This window comes from Pinus tabuliformis, chromosome 7 (genome assembly GCF_031772625.1).
Source record: "Pinus tabuliformis cultivar Carrire ecotype Pingquan chromosome 7, CPIR1, whole genome shotgun sequence".
Lineage (NCBI taxonomy): Eukaryota > Viridiplantae > Streptophyta > Pinopsida > Pinales > Pinaceae > Pinus > Pinus tabuliformis.
Window position 1 is genome coordinate 276,032,427 of NC_142293.1, and position 20,409 is coordinate 276,052,835.

The window sequence follows — 20,409 nt, forward strand, 5'->3', positions numbered from 1 at the left end:
GAGCTAGTACTTGTGCATATAGCACCGTCGCTTCCAAGTTTGTACGAACTACCGGGTTGATAAAATGAGAGACAGGAAGCCCCAGGAGTTGTAGCATTATTGCTACAATACTGGAGCTCACCATCTTTTTGGCGTCGTTGCCGGGGAAGCGTCAGAGTATTAGTAATTGTTGCTTTTCTTCTACTTTCGTACTCTTACTTCTGCTCAGTAGTTTATTTCATTTCCATTCTGCAAAAGTAGCTTAGCATTTCCTGCTTTCCTAGAATAGCATTTCTTGCTTTCATAGATTAGCATTTCCTGCTTTCCTAGATTAGCATTTCCTGCTTTCCTAGATTAGCATTTCCTGCTTTCCTAGATTAATATTTCTTGCTTTCCTAGACTAATTTTTCTTGCTTTCCTAGATTAGCTTTCCAATTCTGCAATTTCATTTGAGCAATATAGTTAGTTGTAGATCACTTTGTTTCAGTTTTGCAGGTACCAAAGAAAAAGCAAAAGCAGTCCTTTCCATTTCATGCCTCGTAGGAACCGAGATAGATCAGGCAAATTCCTACCAAACACCCCCACCACATCACTGAGTCACCCTTCTCTCTTCTTTGGTGACAGTGACCCAGAGGAACCTATAGGTGAACATCCTGAGATATACCAAGACCCTATAGAAGAAGAAGAGTTAGAGACCACTCCATCTGAAGCTATGGCTGACAATAGAGAAGATGAGAGAATAGAAGGAGCTTTCCCCATCCGAGAGACTAATGGAGAGATGAAAATGAAAAACATTAGCCCCTCTGCTTTGCCTCACTTCCATGGACTGACCACTGAGGATCCTGATACCTTCCTATTTGAGTTTGTTGTCCTCTGTAGAACCTATGACTATACTGAAGATGAGCAAAAGCTGAAGCTTTTCCCTTCCACTTTTAAGGATGCAGCACTACGCTGGTTCATGGGATTACCTGGGAATAGCATCGCTACTTGGGCTCAGATGCAGCAAGCCTTCAATACCAAGTATAGGGATTATTGTAGGTCCAAGGAAACCAAGGGAGAGATCTTTCGAATGACCATGGGGAATGATGAGTCTTTAGAGGATTATGAGGAGAGGTTCCAACTTAGCTATAAACGGGCCAGGTGCACACTTGACCCTGAATCCCTCAAGTTGGTTCTACTCCGAGGAGTCCCTGAAGATCTCTTAGACACCCTTCACATGTTAGCTGGGGGGGACATTTACCAACTGCCTTATGAGGACATCAAGACTGTGTTTCGAAATCATTCCAGGGCAGCTAGAAAACGAGGTAGAGGAAATCTCCTCTCCACTGGTGTCCCTTTCTCCAAACATGAGTTTACAAACCAATTAGAAGATCTTAAGAGTGAGGTGAGACAGACCATCGCCATGCAGCTAGACACATTCAGGATCCAGCAGAAGAAAGAAGAAGCTGAGAGAGCCTTGGCTGTCTTCTGCCCTAGGTGCACAAGAAGACATCCTAAGAACGAATGCCCATTGCATTCGGTTGAAGTGTGTTTTGTTTGTGAGGAGGACCAGCCTGTCACCACCATGGAACGAAGTCAGTTTGCACATTATTAAATATATTACTTGTGAAGGCCGGTTCAGTATCGTGTATGCATATCACTTCCGGCTCCTCACTGAGTTAAGACACGGAATTGACCTTCCTGTAGAGCAAAAACTAAGCATCCCTTATTATCTCCTGCAGTCCCTAATGGAGTGTGCTACAAAGCTAAGACAGGGCATCCCTGATCAGATAGCCCATCATGGGTTAATAAAATTGCTTGTGGAGGATGCACTGCACTCATATGAAGTTCCCCTCTCCTGGGAGTCATTTAGGAATCTAACACGAGATGGGAACATTAAAATGTTGATCGAAGATAGTGGCTCCTCCAGCACTGAAGACGAGGAAGCGGTGGCTGAGGAAAAGAAGGCTGAAGAAAAAGCTGACTCCCCCATCCTGTCAGCAAGAGAAATAAGGTCAAAAAGCAGAAGAGACAAAGTTGGGGCAGGCCACGTCAGCCCAATTACCTCTTCAGCACTCACAAGCAAACAAAAGGATCAAACCCCTGCAGCCAAGCAAGAAAAGGTGGTGACAGTTGCATCTACAGGGAAACAAACGCAGGCTTCTACAGGAAGCCCAAGAACAACGCCTACAGGAAAGCAGACGAAGGCTTCTACAGGAGGTTCAAAAACAGAGAAGGGATCTCCTACAAAAGACCCACAGAGCATAAAGAAAGGGTCTTCTACAGGAGGGCCGAAAGTGGACAAAGTAGGGTCTTCTACAGGAAGCCCAAAAATCACTAAGGAACAGACTTCTACAGGAAGTCTGGAAACAAAGACAAAGGCTTCTACTGGAAGCCCAAAAATTCAAGAAAAGGCTTCTACAGGAAGCCCAAAACTGCTAAAGGAAAAAGCTCCTACAGGAAGCCCGAAACCAAAGGAGGAGGGCCCCTCTACAAGGAGCTCTGAGAGAGCAAAGCACAAGAAAGAGAAGTCTAGCATCCTCGAAAAGGAGGCAGCAGCGGCACTGGCTGCCCTCAACACACGGGCAAAACTCAAAGAAAAGAGAGAGAGGGAGATCCCTCTACCTTCCGAAGCAAGGAGGAATCAGAGAATGAAAACAGACAAGTCGCGGCCTCCACCCAGCAGCCAACCCACTTTAGGAGACATCCCTACTTCACCCAGTACAAGAACTCCCTCTAAAACACAGGCCACCCCTGAGAAGGGAAGCCCAAAAGTCACTTCCTGGACGCGGAAAATAGGCCAGTCGCCTTCTGAAGCCCGGCTCAAGGAAATGAAAAAGGGGGAAGAAGCACCACCCTCGTCTCCACCTGAGGCAGAGGAAACAGAGGCCCCAAAAATAGAGAAGAAGGAGCAGGTTCTGGGCCCCAGCTCTCGGCCAAGGACAAGGAGCCGGGGCAAAATTGCTCAAGGATGAGCAAATGGTTCAGCTGGGGGGTGATGATGAGCCCCAATTTTGGTACAATTTGGGCTCATTTTGGCCTATTCTACTTGCTCAAACCATTCATTTTTTATTGCTTATGCATGCATTTCTTAGTTTATTCATGTTGTTTGTAGGAAGAAGGGTAGGCACTCTATCTACGTGACTAATGCATTGTGATCCCAGGTTTTGGCATTAAAAGGGAGCAAAAGACAACGAAAAAGGAGACAAGGAGGCAATGAGGTGGCACTGCTGATTTTTAGGAGAGGATGTCCATGGTCTTGGGACATTCCTCGTGATTCCCACCAAGAACTCCGAGCTCCAATCCATCTCCCCTCCGAGCTTAAGAAGCAGCCAGCTGTTCTACAGGAACAGCAGTTATAAACTGCTCTACAGGAACAGCAGTTATGACCGTCCTACAGGATCAGCAGTTAAACTCTAGTTGGACAGCCGAGCTCCTAAAATCAAGGACACTTGTTGGATCATCGTTTTTGTATAAGTATAGAGGCCTTAGCCTTAGATAGGTTGTTGAAACTCTCGTATTGCTATTGTAATTTTGGAGCACAGTTCAGTTTTCGTTCCTTTTTGTAAGCCAATTTGGCATGACATCAGATTATGAATAAAGAAGGCAGTTTGTGATCTAGTTCTGAGTTTCTTAAGGAGACTATAGCTCTCAGGTTAGGGCCCAACCTGAGAGCCATAGGTCCCCTCTGCTGTAGTCTTGTTTCCATTTCATTTCAGCACTTTGAGCTTTTCATTTGCACATGCAATTCGAATTACAGGTTGTTAAGTTGGTCTTTTCATGAGTTAGATAGGAGTTGCTTATGGTGAATTTGTTTCCACTTGCGTAGTGTAGCAGAGGATAGATATAATCGATTGGAGCTCCAACAAAAAGGTTGTTAAGGCTCACTGCCGTCTCATCTGGGATTGGAGTGCAGTCCATGACTAGCCACCAAAAACACGCATTTCTTTACTTGATGATTGCTGCAATATAGTCACGGTCATGTTAGATGCTTCCTTGTCATTCACACATGCACCACACACCTTCATCACAACTTCATACACCTTTCGCTCCACGTTTTGGATTGTTGTTCAGTGAATTCACGGCACAGGTAGTTTAGGTTAATGCAATTTCGGTTTGGTGACAGTCATAAGCATTTGTTCCATTTACACTGCTTTCTCTCATTCCATCACTTCGTCCTCCATCTTGATCACGCATGCAACCATATCTTTGACCCCTGCTCCGCTCTGTTATCTCCCAAAGTCTTTCACTCCTCACGTACTTCCATTCTCTAGCCCTTTCATTGACCTAGCCCTCTATCTTCCAACCTACTCCCTACATTCACTCCCTATCCTATTCCTCCACTTCTACAGCCATCACCAGCCTCATTCCTACCTTACACATCTCCCCCTACCATTCCATTACTCCTCCATCACTCGAAACACTCACGGTAGCTCATCCTGTAGCCATTTGTAGACATCCTGTAGAAAACAGAGTATCCTGTAGGATCCTCCACAGCCATCCTGTAGGAGGCCACTCTCTCGGTTGCTGAGCATCTGAAGGCGAGGAACCTCTGTGGATGGATGCTAAGGATCCCTAGGGACCTCTCCTAGCCTTCCCAACCTGTCCCACACTTTCTTTCCTTCTCCATCCCATCTGCACAACCAAACCCTAGTTAGCACAAGATCACAATCATTCCACACACTTAAAGGAAAAATACAAAAACATATCTTTCATGATGCAAGTAGTTTAGATCCATGCATTTGCACTTATTAGAGGTAACAGCAGCATTCGTAGAAGTTTCATTCACATTTCTTGCATTGTAGAGGTTAGGCTAGTTAAATTAGGGTTTCCTAGGTTTACATGCTTTGATTTGCTTTCAGTCCATTTTGTCAAGTAGAGTAGTTTTCCTTTGAGAATAGCTTCCATCCATCAATTAGCAAGCTTCTTCTGAGAGCCTATAGAATTTGGCTTGAGCCCTAGCGGACTTGTGCCAGCTGACCAAGTGACAGCTGCGACAAGAGCTGGTACTTGTGCATATAGCACCGTCGCTTCCAAGTTTGTACGAACTACCGGGTTGATAAAATGAGAGACAGGAAGCCCCAGGAGTTGTAGCATTATTGCTACAATACTGGAGCTCACCACATATGACAGGAAACATAGAAATGTTTCCTAATTTGGATGAAAGTGTTAAATATAAAGTCACATTAGGGACCGATAATAAAGTGTCAATCATGGGTAAAGGAAAAGTCAATATTCTAACAAAGAAGGGGGAGAAGAAATATATTTTATATGTGTATTTTATTCAAGGTTTAATTCACAACATGATAAGTATTGGACAACTCATGCAAAAGGGATGTAAAGACATTTTAAAAAATGGTGAATGCACAATTTTAGATAAGTTCCCAAGAAAGTAGTTGATTGCAAAATTCCAAGCGACAAGCAATTGAATGTTTCCCCTAAAGATAGAACCAGATTTAAAGGTAGAAGGTGTGCAAGAACAACTATCAATGAATTCACAAGTAGATGAAAGAAAAGTGGAAGCAATCACATAAACAAACTTTCAAGCAAAGATAAAAGATGAAAATTGGATATGGCATCTAAAATTTGGGCATCTTAGCTTTGAAAGTCTAAGATTAAAACACAACAAATGCATAGTAAAGGGTTTACCACTAATGCAAAAACTAGAGAGATTGTGTGAAGGATGCATCTTAGGAAAAAAACATAGAGAATAATTTCCATTAGGAAAGTCAATAAAGGCAAAGGAACCCTTGGAAATTGTGCATTCTAAATTTTCTGGACCAATGCATACACCATCAATTGGTGGAAGTTATTATTTCCTAACATTCATAGATGACTACATAAGAAAGACATGGGTCTACTTTCTAGGATAGAAAAGTAAAGTTTTTGAGCGCTTCCATCAATACAAAGCTATTGTTGAAAAGAAAAGTGAACACTACATCAAAGTTTTGATAACTAATAGAGGTGGTGAATACATCTCAAATGACTTCCTACATTTTCACGGGGAGCACGGAATTCATACGTAATTCAGATCAATGTAACACCTCAAAAAAATGGTGTCGTAAAAAATAAAAATAAAATAATTATGGAAATGGCAAGGAGTATGTTAAAGGCATAGCATTTTCCAAATGGTTATTGGGCTGAAGTTATAGATTTCGCAACATATATCATAAATATATGTCCAACCAAATGTGTAAGGAACATGGTTGTTGAACAAGCATGGAGTGGAAGAAAACATAGTGTCACTCACATGATGGTGTTTGGATGTGTGGCATATGCACATGTCCAAGATGAGTTAAGAAATAAGTTGGATAACAAGGGGGATAAATGCATATTTGTTGGATACAGTGATGAATCCAAGGCATAAAAACAATACAATCTAATAACCAAAAAAGGTTATAATCAATAGAGATGTACAATTCATAGAAGAGGAAGCATGGGATGAAATTTTGGAGAAGACAATCAATGTAAAAGAAAGTCTAACACGAGAAGAGAAAGACGAATTAACAATAGCAGGTGCTTCTACAATGGTGACTCATCCTACACCTATTCAAGCTCAACAATGTAGTCCTCCAATGATATCATCAACAAGCAATTGGACAATGTCACACATTCAAGGTAATTCCCCTCCAAGTGCACAACAAGGATAAAAAAATCATCTTCTCCAATTTCATCATCAATTAACACATCAAATCCATCTTTAGCAAGCTTGAGAAGATAAAAATTCAGAAATTTGAGTGAGGTTTATAAGAAAAATGACAAGGAAAGTATAGTAGGTCTAAATTCTCTATTTTCCTTATTTTCTCATGTATATGATCCAATTAATTTTGAATATGAAATCAAATAAGAAAAATGGGTAGCAACAATGGATGAAGAAATAGAGGCAATAGAAAAGAATGATACATGGGAATTAGTGAATCTTAGAGAAGTAAGAGAAGTCATAGGTGTAAAGTGGGTCTATAAGACCAAAAATAATGCTGAAGGAAAGATTCAAAGACATAAAGAAAGGTTTGTCATTAAAGGATACAAGAAATAGCACAAAAGACATTATGTTGAAACATTTATGCTAGTCACAAGGATGGCAATAGTGAGGAAAATCTTAACAATTGTTGCAAAGCATAGGAAGGTATATCAACTTGACATGAAATCAACCTTTTTGAATGGAGTAATGATAGATGAAGTGTATGTGCAGTAGCCACCTGGTTATGAGGTTCAAGGCCAAGAACACAAAGTGTATAGACTAAATAAATCTCTTCATGGGTTGACGAATGCACCGTGTGCATGGTACAACAAAATAGACACATATTTGTTGAACCAATGGCTTTAGAAAATGTGCGGTGAGCCTATACAAAACATCAAAGAAGGTAATGGTAAGATTATAATTGTGGTTTTATATGTAGATGATCTAATTTTCACGGCGAGTGATGATCTCCTTATTGTTGATTTCTAAGAAGTCATGAAACATGAGTTTGAATTGACAGATTTGGGGTTGTTAAGGTATTTTCTAGGCATAGAAATGAAGAAAATGGAATATGGTATTTTTATTTATCAGTCAATGTATGCATCAAGCATCTTAAAGAGGTTTAAAATTCAGAATAACAATCTTATGCCAAATCTAACATCCATGGGTTGAAAGCAAGTAAAGAAGATTGTAGCAATAATGTAAATCCAACGCTATATAAACATATGGTTGGCATTTTTATGTTTTTGACTGCAACTAGGTCTGATTTAATGTATGCAATGAGTTTTACTTCAAGATTCCTGGAGACAACAAAGGAGACACCTTAGCAAGCAACTAAAATAAGTCTAAGGTATGTTAATGAAACCAAAGGATATGGCATTTTGTATACAGTGGCAAATGATTTTAGGTTAGTTGGATATACTGATAGTGATTGAGAAGGAGGTGTCGATGATAGAAAGAGAACATCAAACTATTTATTTCATATGGGTTCAGGAGCCATTTCATGGGCTTCCAAGAAACAACCAATAGTTTCATTGTTGACAGTTGAAGTCAAACATGTCGCAGCAATAGGGGCAACATATCAAGGAATTTGGATGAGAAGAATGCTAAAAGATTTATGGCATGAACAAGTAGGAACATCAACAATTTATTTTGACAACAACTATGCAATTGCATTGTCCAATAATTTTGCTTTTCACAAAAAATTAAACACATTCACACAAAGTATCATTTCTTTAGAGGGTTGATCAACAACGGAAAAATTGTTTTGGAGCATTGCAGGTCCTAAAAGCAATTTGCAGGCATCTTTACCAAACCATTGGCAAAAGAAAGTTTTTTTCCATCTAAAAGACTATTTGGGAATTTCCAATATTAATAGTTCTAATTAAGGTGAAGTTTTTGAAATAATTAAAACTACTAAAACTAAATACACTAACATCACACCATACATGAAAGTACAAAACAAATTGATTTGCAGATTTTTCTATAGGTTTAAGGAATGCTAAAGTAAATGAATTTTTGACATGTATACAAGTATCCATCTCTACGACACATATGTCAAACAAAATCACTTGAAATGTCTAGCGCGGTTGGTATCTTCATTGAATGCAAGGTTTTACTGCGCAACAACAAAAGTTTGTACTACGCAGTACCATAATATACTAGAAAATTAATTTTTATTGTGTGCCATGTTTTATTTTTATATTTATCTCTTTTTAAGATCAAAGAATTAGTGTATGGTTATTGTTATTCAAGACATATAGTTTTGAGTTTACATGTTTGCAAGTTGAGTATCTGGAGCCTAAAATATTGGTGGGCACAAAAAAACTTGTTTTCACTCTGTAAAAATAGAGCTCGTAAACCTTGTAAAATCTTATTTTTCACTTTGGTGAGAGAAGATGAAGACTTCATTTTGGTTAGCAAATGTATTTTGGTTTCCTGATTTTATAATCTAAGTATAATTCCTTGCCCTCACTTCTAGAAGATTTTAGTGGAAAAATTGTTCCAAGGGCCATCTGATGCAACAACATACAATGCATTGACACAAGATACAATGCATTGACACAAGTAGAGAGAGATTTGCTAAGAGACAATAGGAAAAAGGACTCCAAGGCCCTCTTCTACATATTTCAAGTAGTATATGAGGGCAATTTTCCAAGGATTGTAGTAGCAACAAAGTCAAAGAAAGCATGGGACATTCTCCAGACAGCATATCAAGGCATGGAAAAGGTGAAGCCAACAAAATTACAAATATTGAGAAGGGATTTCGAAACAATATGCATGAAGGAGTCTGATAAAATAGACTCATTTTTTACACAAGTCATTGGATGGTTAACTCGAATGAGATCTTATGGTGAGACACTTGAAGCTAGGAGAATAGTTGAAAATATTCTAAAAAGTTTACCAACAAGGTTGATCATATTGTTGTGGCTATATAGGAGGCAAATGATCTCTCACATTTTTTAAAGGATGAGATTCATTCATCACTAATTTCTCATGAACATAGGTTGAGCATAACAAAAAACTCTTCAATAGAACAAGCTTTCCAGACACAAGTCTCAATTGGTTAAGGTAGAGGCAAATGAAGATCAAATACCATAGGTAGAGGAAGAATTCCACACAGAGGTGGAATAAAAAACCCTTCAAGCTCAAATCGAAGAGGTAGCACTCAAAATCCAAGTAAAAATTCAAGCCAAAATCAAGCACAAGGTTAGAGGTATGACAAATCTCAAGTTCGATGTCATTATTGCAATAAGTATGGGAATTATGCAAGTGAATGTAGAAAGAAACAATATGACCATAGTAAACCAAATGCAAATTTCACAAAAGAAAATCAAAATCAAAATAGTGTGTTTTTAGCATGCAATGTAACATAAGGGAAGAGAAAGGATGTATGATTCTTAGACTCAAGTTGTAGCAGTAATATGATAAGAAACATAGAAATGTTTTGTGATTTTGATGAAAGTGTGAAATCTGAAGTCACATTAGGAACTGATAATAAAGTCTTAGTCACGGGTAAAAGAAAATTAAATAGGGGAGACGAAATATATTTAGATGTAAATTTTGGTCGAGGATTGAAGCATAATCTCATAAGTAAACGACAAATTTTGCAAAATGGGTATAAAGTTTTTCAAAAAATGTTGAATGCACAATTTTAGATAAATTTCCAAGTAAGTAGTTGATTGCAAAAGTCCAAATGGCAAGCAATAGAATGTTTCCCCTAGAATGTTTCATCTTGTCCATTATATGTTAATAAAACAATATTCAATGGACAGGATGAAAATGCAATTAGTCAATCATTGACTTGGTACACGGCGTCTAATATTTTCCATTTAGAAATTTAAGAAGCCCGTGTGATAGAATCAATGGTGAGTGTGGCTCATCCGAGGAAACTGGTACACATGGAGGCTTAATAATTGTTGAATTTATGGCTCATAACGAGGGTATTCTTTCAATTCATCAACAAATAACAAGTGACATTACATTATTGTTCATGAATTTGGCATCATCATCAATGGTAATTGTAGTGAGGTGTTGTATATCCTAGTATGGAAGAGATGTTTTATTGTCGTGTTATGTTATGTAAATATTTTGACTCTGTCACACGAGGAGGTAACTCCTCAAAACAAATTGCATTTCTTCATTAAGGTTGCTCATGGTTATATACAAGCACAGAGAGACTCTTGGGCTTCACCTCCCAGTGCCTCTTCATTTTCTTATTCTCCATTATTTACAAATGTTCACCCAATCCTAATTATTAGGTGTCAACATTCCCCCCTTTAATCTGAACAGATGTTGGCGAGTCCAAGCATCATTTTGAATCTTTCGAACTTTTCTCTTCCAAGCGTTTTGGTGAAGATGTCTGCAATCTGCTCATTAGTGGAACAATGGTGTATATGGATTGTCTTGGCCTCAACATGATGTCGAATTAGATGGTATTTTGTATTGATGTGTTTCGTTCAATCATGGAACTTTGGGTTCTTCGCCAACTTTACTGTAGAGGTGTTGTCAATCGTAAGTGGAGTTGAATGTACTTGTTTTACCTACAAATCTTCCAGAATTTTCCTGAGCCACACAATTTCTTTTGTCGCCTCAATAGCTGCTACATATTCTGCCTCGGTTGTGGAATCTGCTGGAACTGATTGTTTGTGTGATCTCCAGGAGACAACTCCTAATCTAAGACTCGTGGCATAACCTAAAGTAGATACCCGTGTTTCTTCATCTCCATCGAAGTCTGAATCAGAGTAAGAATCAAGCTAAAGTTGCCCACCTGTGTATACTTGAGTCCAAAGTCTTGGGTTCCCTTCAAGTACTTTAGAACTCTTTTTGTAGCAAACCATTATTCCTCACAAGGCTTGGCGTAAACCTAGAGAGGATTCCAACAACAAATTAAATATCCAATCTAGTAGTAGTCAGGTAGTTGAGAATTCCTACAAGCTATATATACTTTGTTGCATCCTAAAATTATTTTCCTTCAATGGATGTGAGCTTTAACTTTTGTTCCATTGGAGTATTCAAAGGATTACACTTAGCCATGTCAAACATGTTTAACATATCTCCAATGTACTTCTTTTGAGAGAGGAATATATACTTCGGATGTTTAGTTACTTCAATACCAAGATAGTAGTGAACATAGCCCAAGTCGGTCATTTCAAAACCTTTCCTCAATTCCTTCTTTATGGATGCAATGTAGTTCTCATTGTTCTCTTTCATCAAAAGATCATCTACATATACCACAAGATATACAACTGTTTTACCAACATTATTGAAAAACAAAGTTTCATCATCAAGATCATAATGTTTGATGTTGAGTTTCAGAAGATGCGCAATTAACTTTTCATATGAGGCTTGCGGTTTTGCTTGAGGCCATACAAGGATTTCACACGTTTTCATACTTTATGTTCATGTCCCTTCACAACAAATCCTTCTAGGTGGGACATAAAAACATTTTCTTTCAGACCTCCATTCAAGAAAGCATTTTTTACATCCATTTGCTGGACTTTCCAATCATTATGAGCCGCCAAGGCAAAGAGTGTCTAGATGGTAGCCCATTTTGTTGTGAGGGAAAAAGTGTCCTCATAATCAACCCCTTCCTTCTATGCAAAACCTTTTGCCACAAGTCTAGATTTGTGCTTGTTAAGTGAGCCATCAACTTTATACTTGTTCTTGTAGACCCACTTGCAGCCAATTGGTTTGGTTCCCAATGGAGGATCAACCAACTTCCAAGTTCCATTCATTATCAAGACATCATACTCCTTTTGCATCGCTTCTTTCCATCATAATGAGAAGCGATTTATTTGAAGGAAGTTAGTTGAAAATCTATAGAAAAATTCATTTCACAATCATAAGAAACATCCATATCAACAGGTGAATCAGAATCATCTACATCACCTCCATTTTTTGTAGTTGAATTTCTTGTTCATGTCTTTCCAACCTCATCAGGATGAACAATATCAAGTGTCTTTTTCATCCATTTTGGGGGACCTTTCTGAGATGGTCCAAGCTGCTCAGTTGACTGAGTTGGGACTGAATCAAGATTGAGTCTCGCAATTCTGTCAATCACATCACTCAAATTATCATCAGTGGTTGGAGCTTCATGTGGGGGAGAGAGTGCTTGAAAAGAAGATTCCACAGATTGATCTAGTATAGGAATCCCCCCTTCAAGATGTGGAATATGATTATCAAATTCTTGAAACAATTTTGCATGTATGAATCTATCCAAGTGATCAAGTTGTCGCTCAACAACATTGTCAAATTTGGAAGATACAAGAAGTATTACATCTCTAGATACAACAAACTTCGTATTAACTTCATCATAAAGACGATATGCTTTGGAGGTATTTGAATACCCCAAGAAGATATGCTTATGACTCCTTGCACCAAGTTTGTTTCTTTGTACCTTTGGTATTAAGGAATAACAAGTGGAACCAAAGACCCTAAGATGCTTTACCAAAGGAATGTGGCCATATCACATTTCGTAAGGAGCCTTATTTCTAATAGAATTAGATGGACATCTATTCTTTACATACACAACACATAGAACTGCATCAGCCTAAAACATCTCTAGATACAACAAACTTCGTATTAACTTCATCATAAAGACGATATGCTTTGGAGGTATTTGAATACCCCAGAAGATACGCTTACGACTCCTCGCACTAAGTTTGTTTCTTTGTACCTTTGGTATCAAGGCATAACAGGTGGAACCAAAGACCCTAAGATGCTTTACCAAAGGAATGTGGCCATATCACATTTCATAAGGAGCCTTATTTCTAATAGAATAAATGGACATTTATTCTTTACATACACAGCACATAGAACTTCATCAGCCTAAAACATCTGTAGATACAACAAACTTTGTATTAACTTCATCATAAAGATGATATGCTTTGGAGGTATTTGAATACCCCAAGAAGATACACTTACATCTCCTTGCACTAAGTTTGCTTCTTTGTACCTTTGGTATCAAGGCATAATAGGTGGAACCAAAGACCCTAAGATGCTTTACCAAAGGAATGTGGCCATATCACATTTCATAAGGAGCCTTATTTCTAATAGAATTAAATGGACATCTATTCTTTACATACACAACACATAGAACTGCATCAGCCTGAAACATCAATTTTGCATTGTTGAAAAACATCATGGAACGTACCATATTTAAGTTTGTCCTATTCATTCTTTTAGCTACTCCGTTCTGTTGGGGATTATAAGGCACAATTGTTTGATGTTTGATCCCATGTTGGCGAAGATAATTTTCAAGTTTATTTGAAGTGCATTCTTTTCCATTATCAGTGCGAATAGAGCCAATATGAGAATGTGCATCATTTTCAATCCATGTATGAAAGTTCTTGAATGTTTGAAAAGCATCAGATTTGTTCTTTAATAAATAAACCCAATGCATTAGTGTATTCATCAATAAATGTAATCATATATTTATTTCCATTTGCAGAAGGAATACGCATTGGACCACATAAATTTGAATGAACGAATTCAAGTTTTCTATGTGCTTTGGAATGTGAATCACGAAAATATTGTTTGCTATGCTTTTCTAGAATATAAGCATCACATTGCTTAAGTTTCCTAGGAATTGTAGGCAAACCAGTAACACCATTTTTATTCAACAAGTGAAGGTTGTCATAGTTCAAGTGTCAAAATCTAGCATGCCATAAAATACTTGATGGAAATGTTCCTTCGTCATAATGAGAACTTTATGAGAAATTTTGTGCACAAGCGGAGGTACCTTGCAGCTTCGGAATTCTTTCTTCTTCTATCCCCGTCATGACAAGTGAGTGATTTGATGCTTTTCTCAGCTCAACCTTGCCATCAAACATATGAATGGAGTGTCCTTGCTGGTGGATGTGGATCAAGGACAATAAGTTTCTCCTCAGTCGTGGGATATATGAAACATCATGAACAAGAAAGTTTGGAAGACCAGGCAATTTGAGCCTGATTGTGCCAAGCCGTGATGGATTGAGTTTTGATTTTTCTGCAAAGTATACTACTCCATCAAAGTTGTTAGTAAATTCTTCAAAAAAATCTATTCTAAAAGTCATGTGGCAAGTTGCTCCTAAATCAAGCAACCAATCATTTTTCCAAGAAGCCAGTGAAGCATTAAAAATTTTTTCAGCTACTCCAATATTACAATGTTCCACAACATAGTGAGTGGATTGAGGTGCTTTACCTTTCTCTTTGTCATTGGTTTTACCTTTGGGTTGATTTTTTTCCTGATCAATTTTGTCCCAAGGCAACTTGCGTGTGGATGCATCATGTGATCCATCTCTATTGCAACGTATGCAATGAAGATCATATTTTTCTCCTTGAGGGTGTTTGCCCCCTTGCCTCTAAAATTTTTTCTTCCTCTTCCTCTTCGACCACCTCTTCCTCTGAAAGAATCTTGAGCATGATTCTTCTCTCTATGTGCAAGAGACATAGCTTCTTTAGAAGACTGAGGAGTTGTGTTCTTCCCAAAAGCTTTCTCTCTCTCAACATATTTCTTCACAAGGGAGTCAAAAGGTAATTTTTTTGAGGTTTTCATTTGCTTGCAATGACTCAAGATAATTTGGATAAGTGGGATAAAGTGCCTTGAAAAAAGCTATTATAGGAATGTCTAGCTCAACATTAGTGACTTTGATATAATGCATAATAGATCTTACTTATGATGCTAAAGAAAGAGGATCATCATTTTGTAATTCAAGACTGAACAATTTAATCATCAATTGGACAACTTCAAGTTCAAAGTGTGAGTCATAGAGTTTCTTCAAGTTCTGTAAGGCTTCAAAAGCTTTTGAAAATGGTGAAATATGATGACTCACCTATTCATTTACAAATGCTGCAATCAAGGCATAGGCCTTGTTGTTCTTTTTTTCCCAAATGGCGAAGTCCTTGTTTGAAGTGGGATTTTCAGGTGCATTGTCTCCTACACCTTCATAGACTCCTTTCCACAACTCATTGAAAATGAGAGTGTGTTTGATATTTCGAGACTAATCAAGATAGAGAGAACTACTCCAACAATAGATATCAATGAATGCATTTTAAAGATGTGTATTCTGTTAAAAAAAGTACTCTGCCACCAATATACTGTAAGAAATTGCACTTTTGCTGGTAATATGTGTACAAAAATACACTGCGATATATTAAAATAAAGGTATTAATTGGGGGAAGTGGTTTGTGGGGGAGGGTATATTTAGGGAAGGGTGTATATGGGGGAGGGGTGAACCTGGAGTTGAAACCGGTGTGTGGGATATGAGAAATCGGGAGTCACGTTATACCAAAGCGATATTGGAGAAGGAAAGTAGTGGTATGGGGAGAGCTTCGTTTGGGATGAGGCAGTTCGGGCATTCAACATATCACAATCATATTAAAAAAAACAACATGGAGGCCTAACATACAACAACGCATACAAAACACTGGTGTGGCAACGTGGTGAGGAGGGGTGTGAGGTCACGTATGGTGTGGCAACGGAAAACACATGCAAAATACTAGTGTGGCAACGTGGTGAGGAGGGGTGTGAGGTCGCGTATGGTGTGGCAACAAACTATGGTATGCAGGACTGTGGTGATATATTATATGAACGGAAGGGACATATATGTTGTTATAGTGGGGAGGAGATATTATAGTGGCTGCGCACAGTGGTATGTGTGGGTGTTGAGAGTGTTGTGGGATCACAGTCGAGGGACTAGACTATGCGTGAGAGGAGTGGTGGTATATGAGGGAACGGTGATATAATCAGTGGTTTGGTTCTCAGCCCTAGAACATAGTAATACCGGCTCACCGTAGCACACTAATGCAAACTTTAGCAACACAGTCATGCCAACACTCCAACATATCATTAATACAATTATATTTACAAATGTTCACCCAATCCCAATGATTAGGTGTCAACAAACTCAATCAAATTCATTCACTATTTTATATAGAATTGACATGTAGCATTTAAATAATAGTAGCAAAAATTTTATATATATATAGAGAGAGACACTGGTGGATATATTTTTCTACTTCCAAATACCATTGGAGCATGTATTAACATTTTAAAATATTTCATATAAAATAATATATATATAAACATGGATTTTATATATAAAAAAAGAGAAGTCTTATCCTATTAATATTTATTTTTTGGGGGATTTGTAATTTATTCATTTTTTAATATGGAGTTGACATGTAACATTTTAAATATTATAGAAAATAGAAAAAATTGGTGTGTATACATATATTGAGAGAGAGGGGAAGGGGGTAACATTTAAAAAATAATTTATAACAAAAAGATTTTTATTTAGATATAGAAAGAGTCCTATGAATATTTCTATTCTCAAATATGATTGGACATTTATTAAAATTTTAATGTGTAGAATGTGAACCATAATTAAAATATTTCAATGTCATATATATATATATATATATATATATATATATAGTTTGTTGGTCAAAATCAACATATATAGATAGTTTAAATAGTGGGTGACTTGATCATCAATATCGACACTTCGTAGTTTTGGAGTTAAGATGGATCTATGTGCTTTAAAATTTTGACAACATACAGTATATCATACTATACAAATTTTGACATTTAATTTACTTAATTTTTATAATTTTTGAAAACTCTTGACAACATGTACCATGCTATAAATATTTTGATAATTTACTTAATTTTCATAATTTTTTGAATATTTTGATAATTTACTTTATTTTCATAATTTTTTTTTGAAGTATTGACAACCTCATATGTAGTATGTCTTATAAATATTTTTATATTTATTATAAATTGATAGTTACACACACTTAACAATAATATGAATTATATAAAAAAAAATTGTGTTACTGTACATGTAGATGACAGAGTTTCTCATAGCTTATTTGGGAGGTTGCTCTTGGCCTCTCCTTAGTTTGCAAGCTTTTTTGACTTATCAATTTTGGATATAATATGGTGACCACATAGACAAAGGCTGGAAGCCTCCCATCCAAAATCGTTATTTGGATGCTCTAACCCTTCTCCGTGCATAGTCGTTTTTCAGTCATTTGACTTAGGACAAATGTAACCTCTTTTATTTTATAGTGAAGATATTTTTTCGAATAGAAATTAATAGATGAAAATAAAATGATAATCAAATAAATAAATAAATAAAATAAAGTGATTGACTTAGTACATGGTGTTCAATATATTTTATTTAAAAATTAAAAAAATGTGATATAGTTTCAAAACTGAGACTAACTTAACTCAAGAAATTAAAATTAAAAATTATTTTTTATGTTTAAAAAGACGACTTCTGAACGGTAGTTGATGGTTAACCACAAAGTTAAAACTCCTCCATTGTGGTTTAGTGTTTTACACGCAATTGTTGACCCTGAGCTCAATAGTGGCATCAACGCCAGAATTCTGCCCTCTCGCTGCCTTCAAACCCTAGGTAATCGCCACCGTTGTACGTTCCCTGCCTTGTTTTATTTTGCTGAGCTCCGTATTTCACAGAAACACCGCCATAATCGTTCTCGGCTTCTGACGGGTCGCGCCCTGGGTTCTTAATTTTGAATTTGCTACACAAATCGACCAGTTCTGAGGAAAATCCACGTTCGACGGACCTATTGGGGTTTATTGAGTCTCTCGGGATCTTCACATATTCCATTCGATAATTCCCGTTCCAAAACCAGGTTTAAAGTTTCAGGTCGCTTGTCCACAATTTTAAAGTTGGTCGTGTGTATGCTTTAATGTTGAATTAATTGATCTAGAATACTCCCAGCGCTCATAGATTGATGTTTGAGCATTTTTTTTTGTAAAGAGTTTGTGGATTTCTGCAAATGATAAAAATTTTAGTGTAGTGCTTCAGCCGAGTTGCTTGCCATTGGCATTTCTGTATTTGTACGAGAAGACCCTTGTTTTGAAGGATATGCCATTTCTTAGATGTTTTAAAAAGCTCCCAGGGTTTCATGGCGTTGTGCCTCAAAGGAATTATATGCCATTACATAGGCCGGTTTTCTTATTATTTTACAATAAGCCCTTTGTTTCAGAGGGCTTGCCATTGCATGGCTGTTTCGAAATTTCCCAGGGTCACATTGTGTTGATAGTTTATGCCACAACTTTTGTTTTATATTTTCTGTAATGTTTGAACGTTCATGACAGGGTATTCTTACCACTTTTGCTTTTTAATTTTGGGACAGGAAGCCCAGCGATGAGGAATTTAAGTGCAGTAGAACGACAAAATGATCATGAACCTGACACCGATTTAGATCTACCGGAGAGCTGTATATCTGTCATTCTCTCCTTCACTACTCCAGGTGATGTTTCCAGATTGGCAGCCGTTTCTAAAGCTTTTAAATCTGCGGCAGATTCTGACTGTGTCTGGAATAAATTTCTTCCTCCACAATGCTACGAGATCTTGCCTAGGGCTGTCATCCCCCTCCAATATGCTTCGAAGAGAGAACTCTATTTTCTCTTGTGTGACTCAATTCTCATAGACGGGGGAAGAAAGGTATACATAAATCCCTTATCATTATCTCCATTATCGTTTCATCCATTCATATTCATATTCATATTCTGCTATATCAACAACAGAGATTTTGGCTGGAGAGATCCACAGCGAAAATAGGCTACATGCTATCTTCAAGAATATTAGCAATTGCTTGGGGTAATGACCAACGATATTGGCGATGGGTTGCTCGAGATGACTCCAGGTTGGTTTTGCTTAGGCTATCGATCTTGTTATTATAAGTTTTCAACTTGTTTGTTTAACTCGGAAAAAACACTTAGAGGAACAGTTCTGCTTTCAATGGAGGAGACCCTTAACCAGATGATATGTTGTTATGGATTGTGGATTCAGATTCGACGAGCTTGCAGAGTTAAAATTTGTTTGGTGGTTGGAGGTTTGGGGTGAAATGGACTTCAGGGTTTTGTCTGCCGATACCGTGTACAGAGTGGTGTTTGTGCTTAAAGCAAATGATCAGTCCTATGGACTGGATGAAGGGGGGCCAATTAAGTTTTCGGTTAAAGCCCCAGGGGTAGAAGATATGGAATTCCAGACTCTTCTTCCTCTGGAAAGGCGGGGACAGCATACAATCGCAAGTGGATGGATAGAAGTGGTTGCAGGGGAATTCAGAGTAAGAGCAGCAGAAGATATTGACGATGATTCTTATGAGATCGCATTTCGAATGAAAGAAGTGAGGAATATGAAAGGGGGACTCCTTGTAGATGGAGTGAGGATTGAACCCGTACCTACTTAACGGCCTTTGTTTTTTTCTTTGCAGTTCTGGTGTTTGCTGAATGTCGTTAGCTTCGTTTAACCCTCTCTGTGGAATGTGGTGCTTCTGGTTTTGTTTTGTTCGGTTCCTTTGTTCTGTTGTGTTGATTGAGGTTATATAATCCATCGGAGTTGTTTTTAGTGGGATATTTTGGAGATTCCAGTGATGGAATCAGGTGGTAAAAATTGAGGTTAAATTTTGATTTGTATTATTTAAAATGGTTTTTCAATGGCATATTTAGATTCAGCACCCTGAAAAACTCTGGGACTCTTTGATTGTGCATAAATTAGCTATCAAACTTAGGATTCCAATAAATTACTGCAGAAATTTGACCAAAAACCAGAATCCATCTTGTGATCCTTATCTTTGCATCGTATGATGGCGGATGTTTCATTGAGGTTTTTTTATCACAAATTCGAAGTCTGTTCGTATGGTTACATCATATATATGGGTATTGCTTATTTCATTTTTGCGTTGTGTCGTGTGTATAATTTTTTATATAGTTTAAACTATTAGACTGAAGGTGGGAAGAGTGCAGGTTTTTGAAAATATTTTGAAATTTGATGAGTAGAATAAATGGTTTGATTTAGTAGGGCAAGTTTAAAAATTAAAGGTTTTAAGAAAATTTTGGAAATTGATAAGTTATATCTAGTTTTTGTTTATCAAATTCTAAAATATTATATAAAAACAATCTCTATATAATCAAATATATAAATTCAAAATTTTGTCGATTATGTTACTAATGAATTTATAAAGAT

General features: G+C 37.4%; 1 protein-coding gene across 3 annotated transcripts; it reads left to right on the plus strand.

The window, feature by feature from the left end:
* The first annotated feature begins 17,807 nt into the window (after positions 1-17,807).
* Positions 17,808-19,999, plus strand: LOC149246949 (F-box protein PP2-B15-like). Of its 3 annotated transcripts, none has more exons than XM_089455802.1 (4): positions 17,808-17,826; positions 18,575-18,885; positions 18,969-19,087; positions 19,234-19,999. In XM_089455802.1, exons 2-4 carry the CDS (start codon positions 18,586-18,588, stop codon positions 19,631-19,633), a joined length of 819 nt encoding a protein of 272 aa, XP_089311928.1. In that variant the 5' UTR covers positions 17,808-17,826; positions 18,575-18,585; the 3' UTR covers positions 19,634-19,999. The 3 variants fall into 3 exon arrangements, with proteins under 3 accessions (XP_089311928.1, XP_089311926.1, XP_089311927.1); XM_089455800.1 differs by lacking the exon at positions 17,808-17,826 and adding an exon at positions 17,833-18,081 and having other exon boundaries at positions 19,234-19,998; XM_089455801.1 differs by lacking the exon at positions 17,808-17,826 and adding an exon at positions 17,833-18,067 and having other exon boundaries at positions 19,234-19,998.
* Positions 20,000-20,409: the final 410 nt, after the last annotated feature.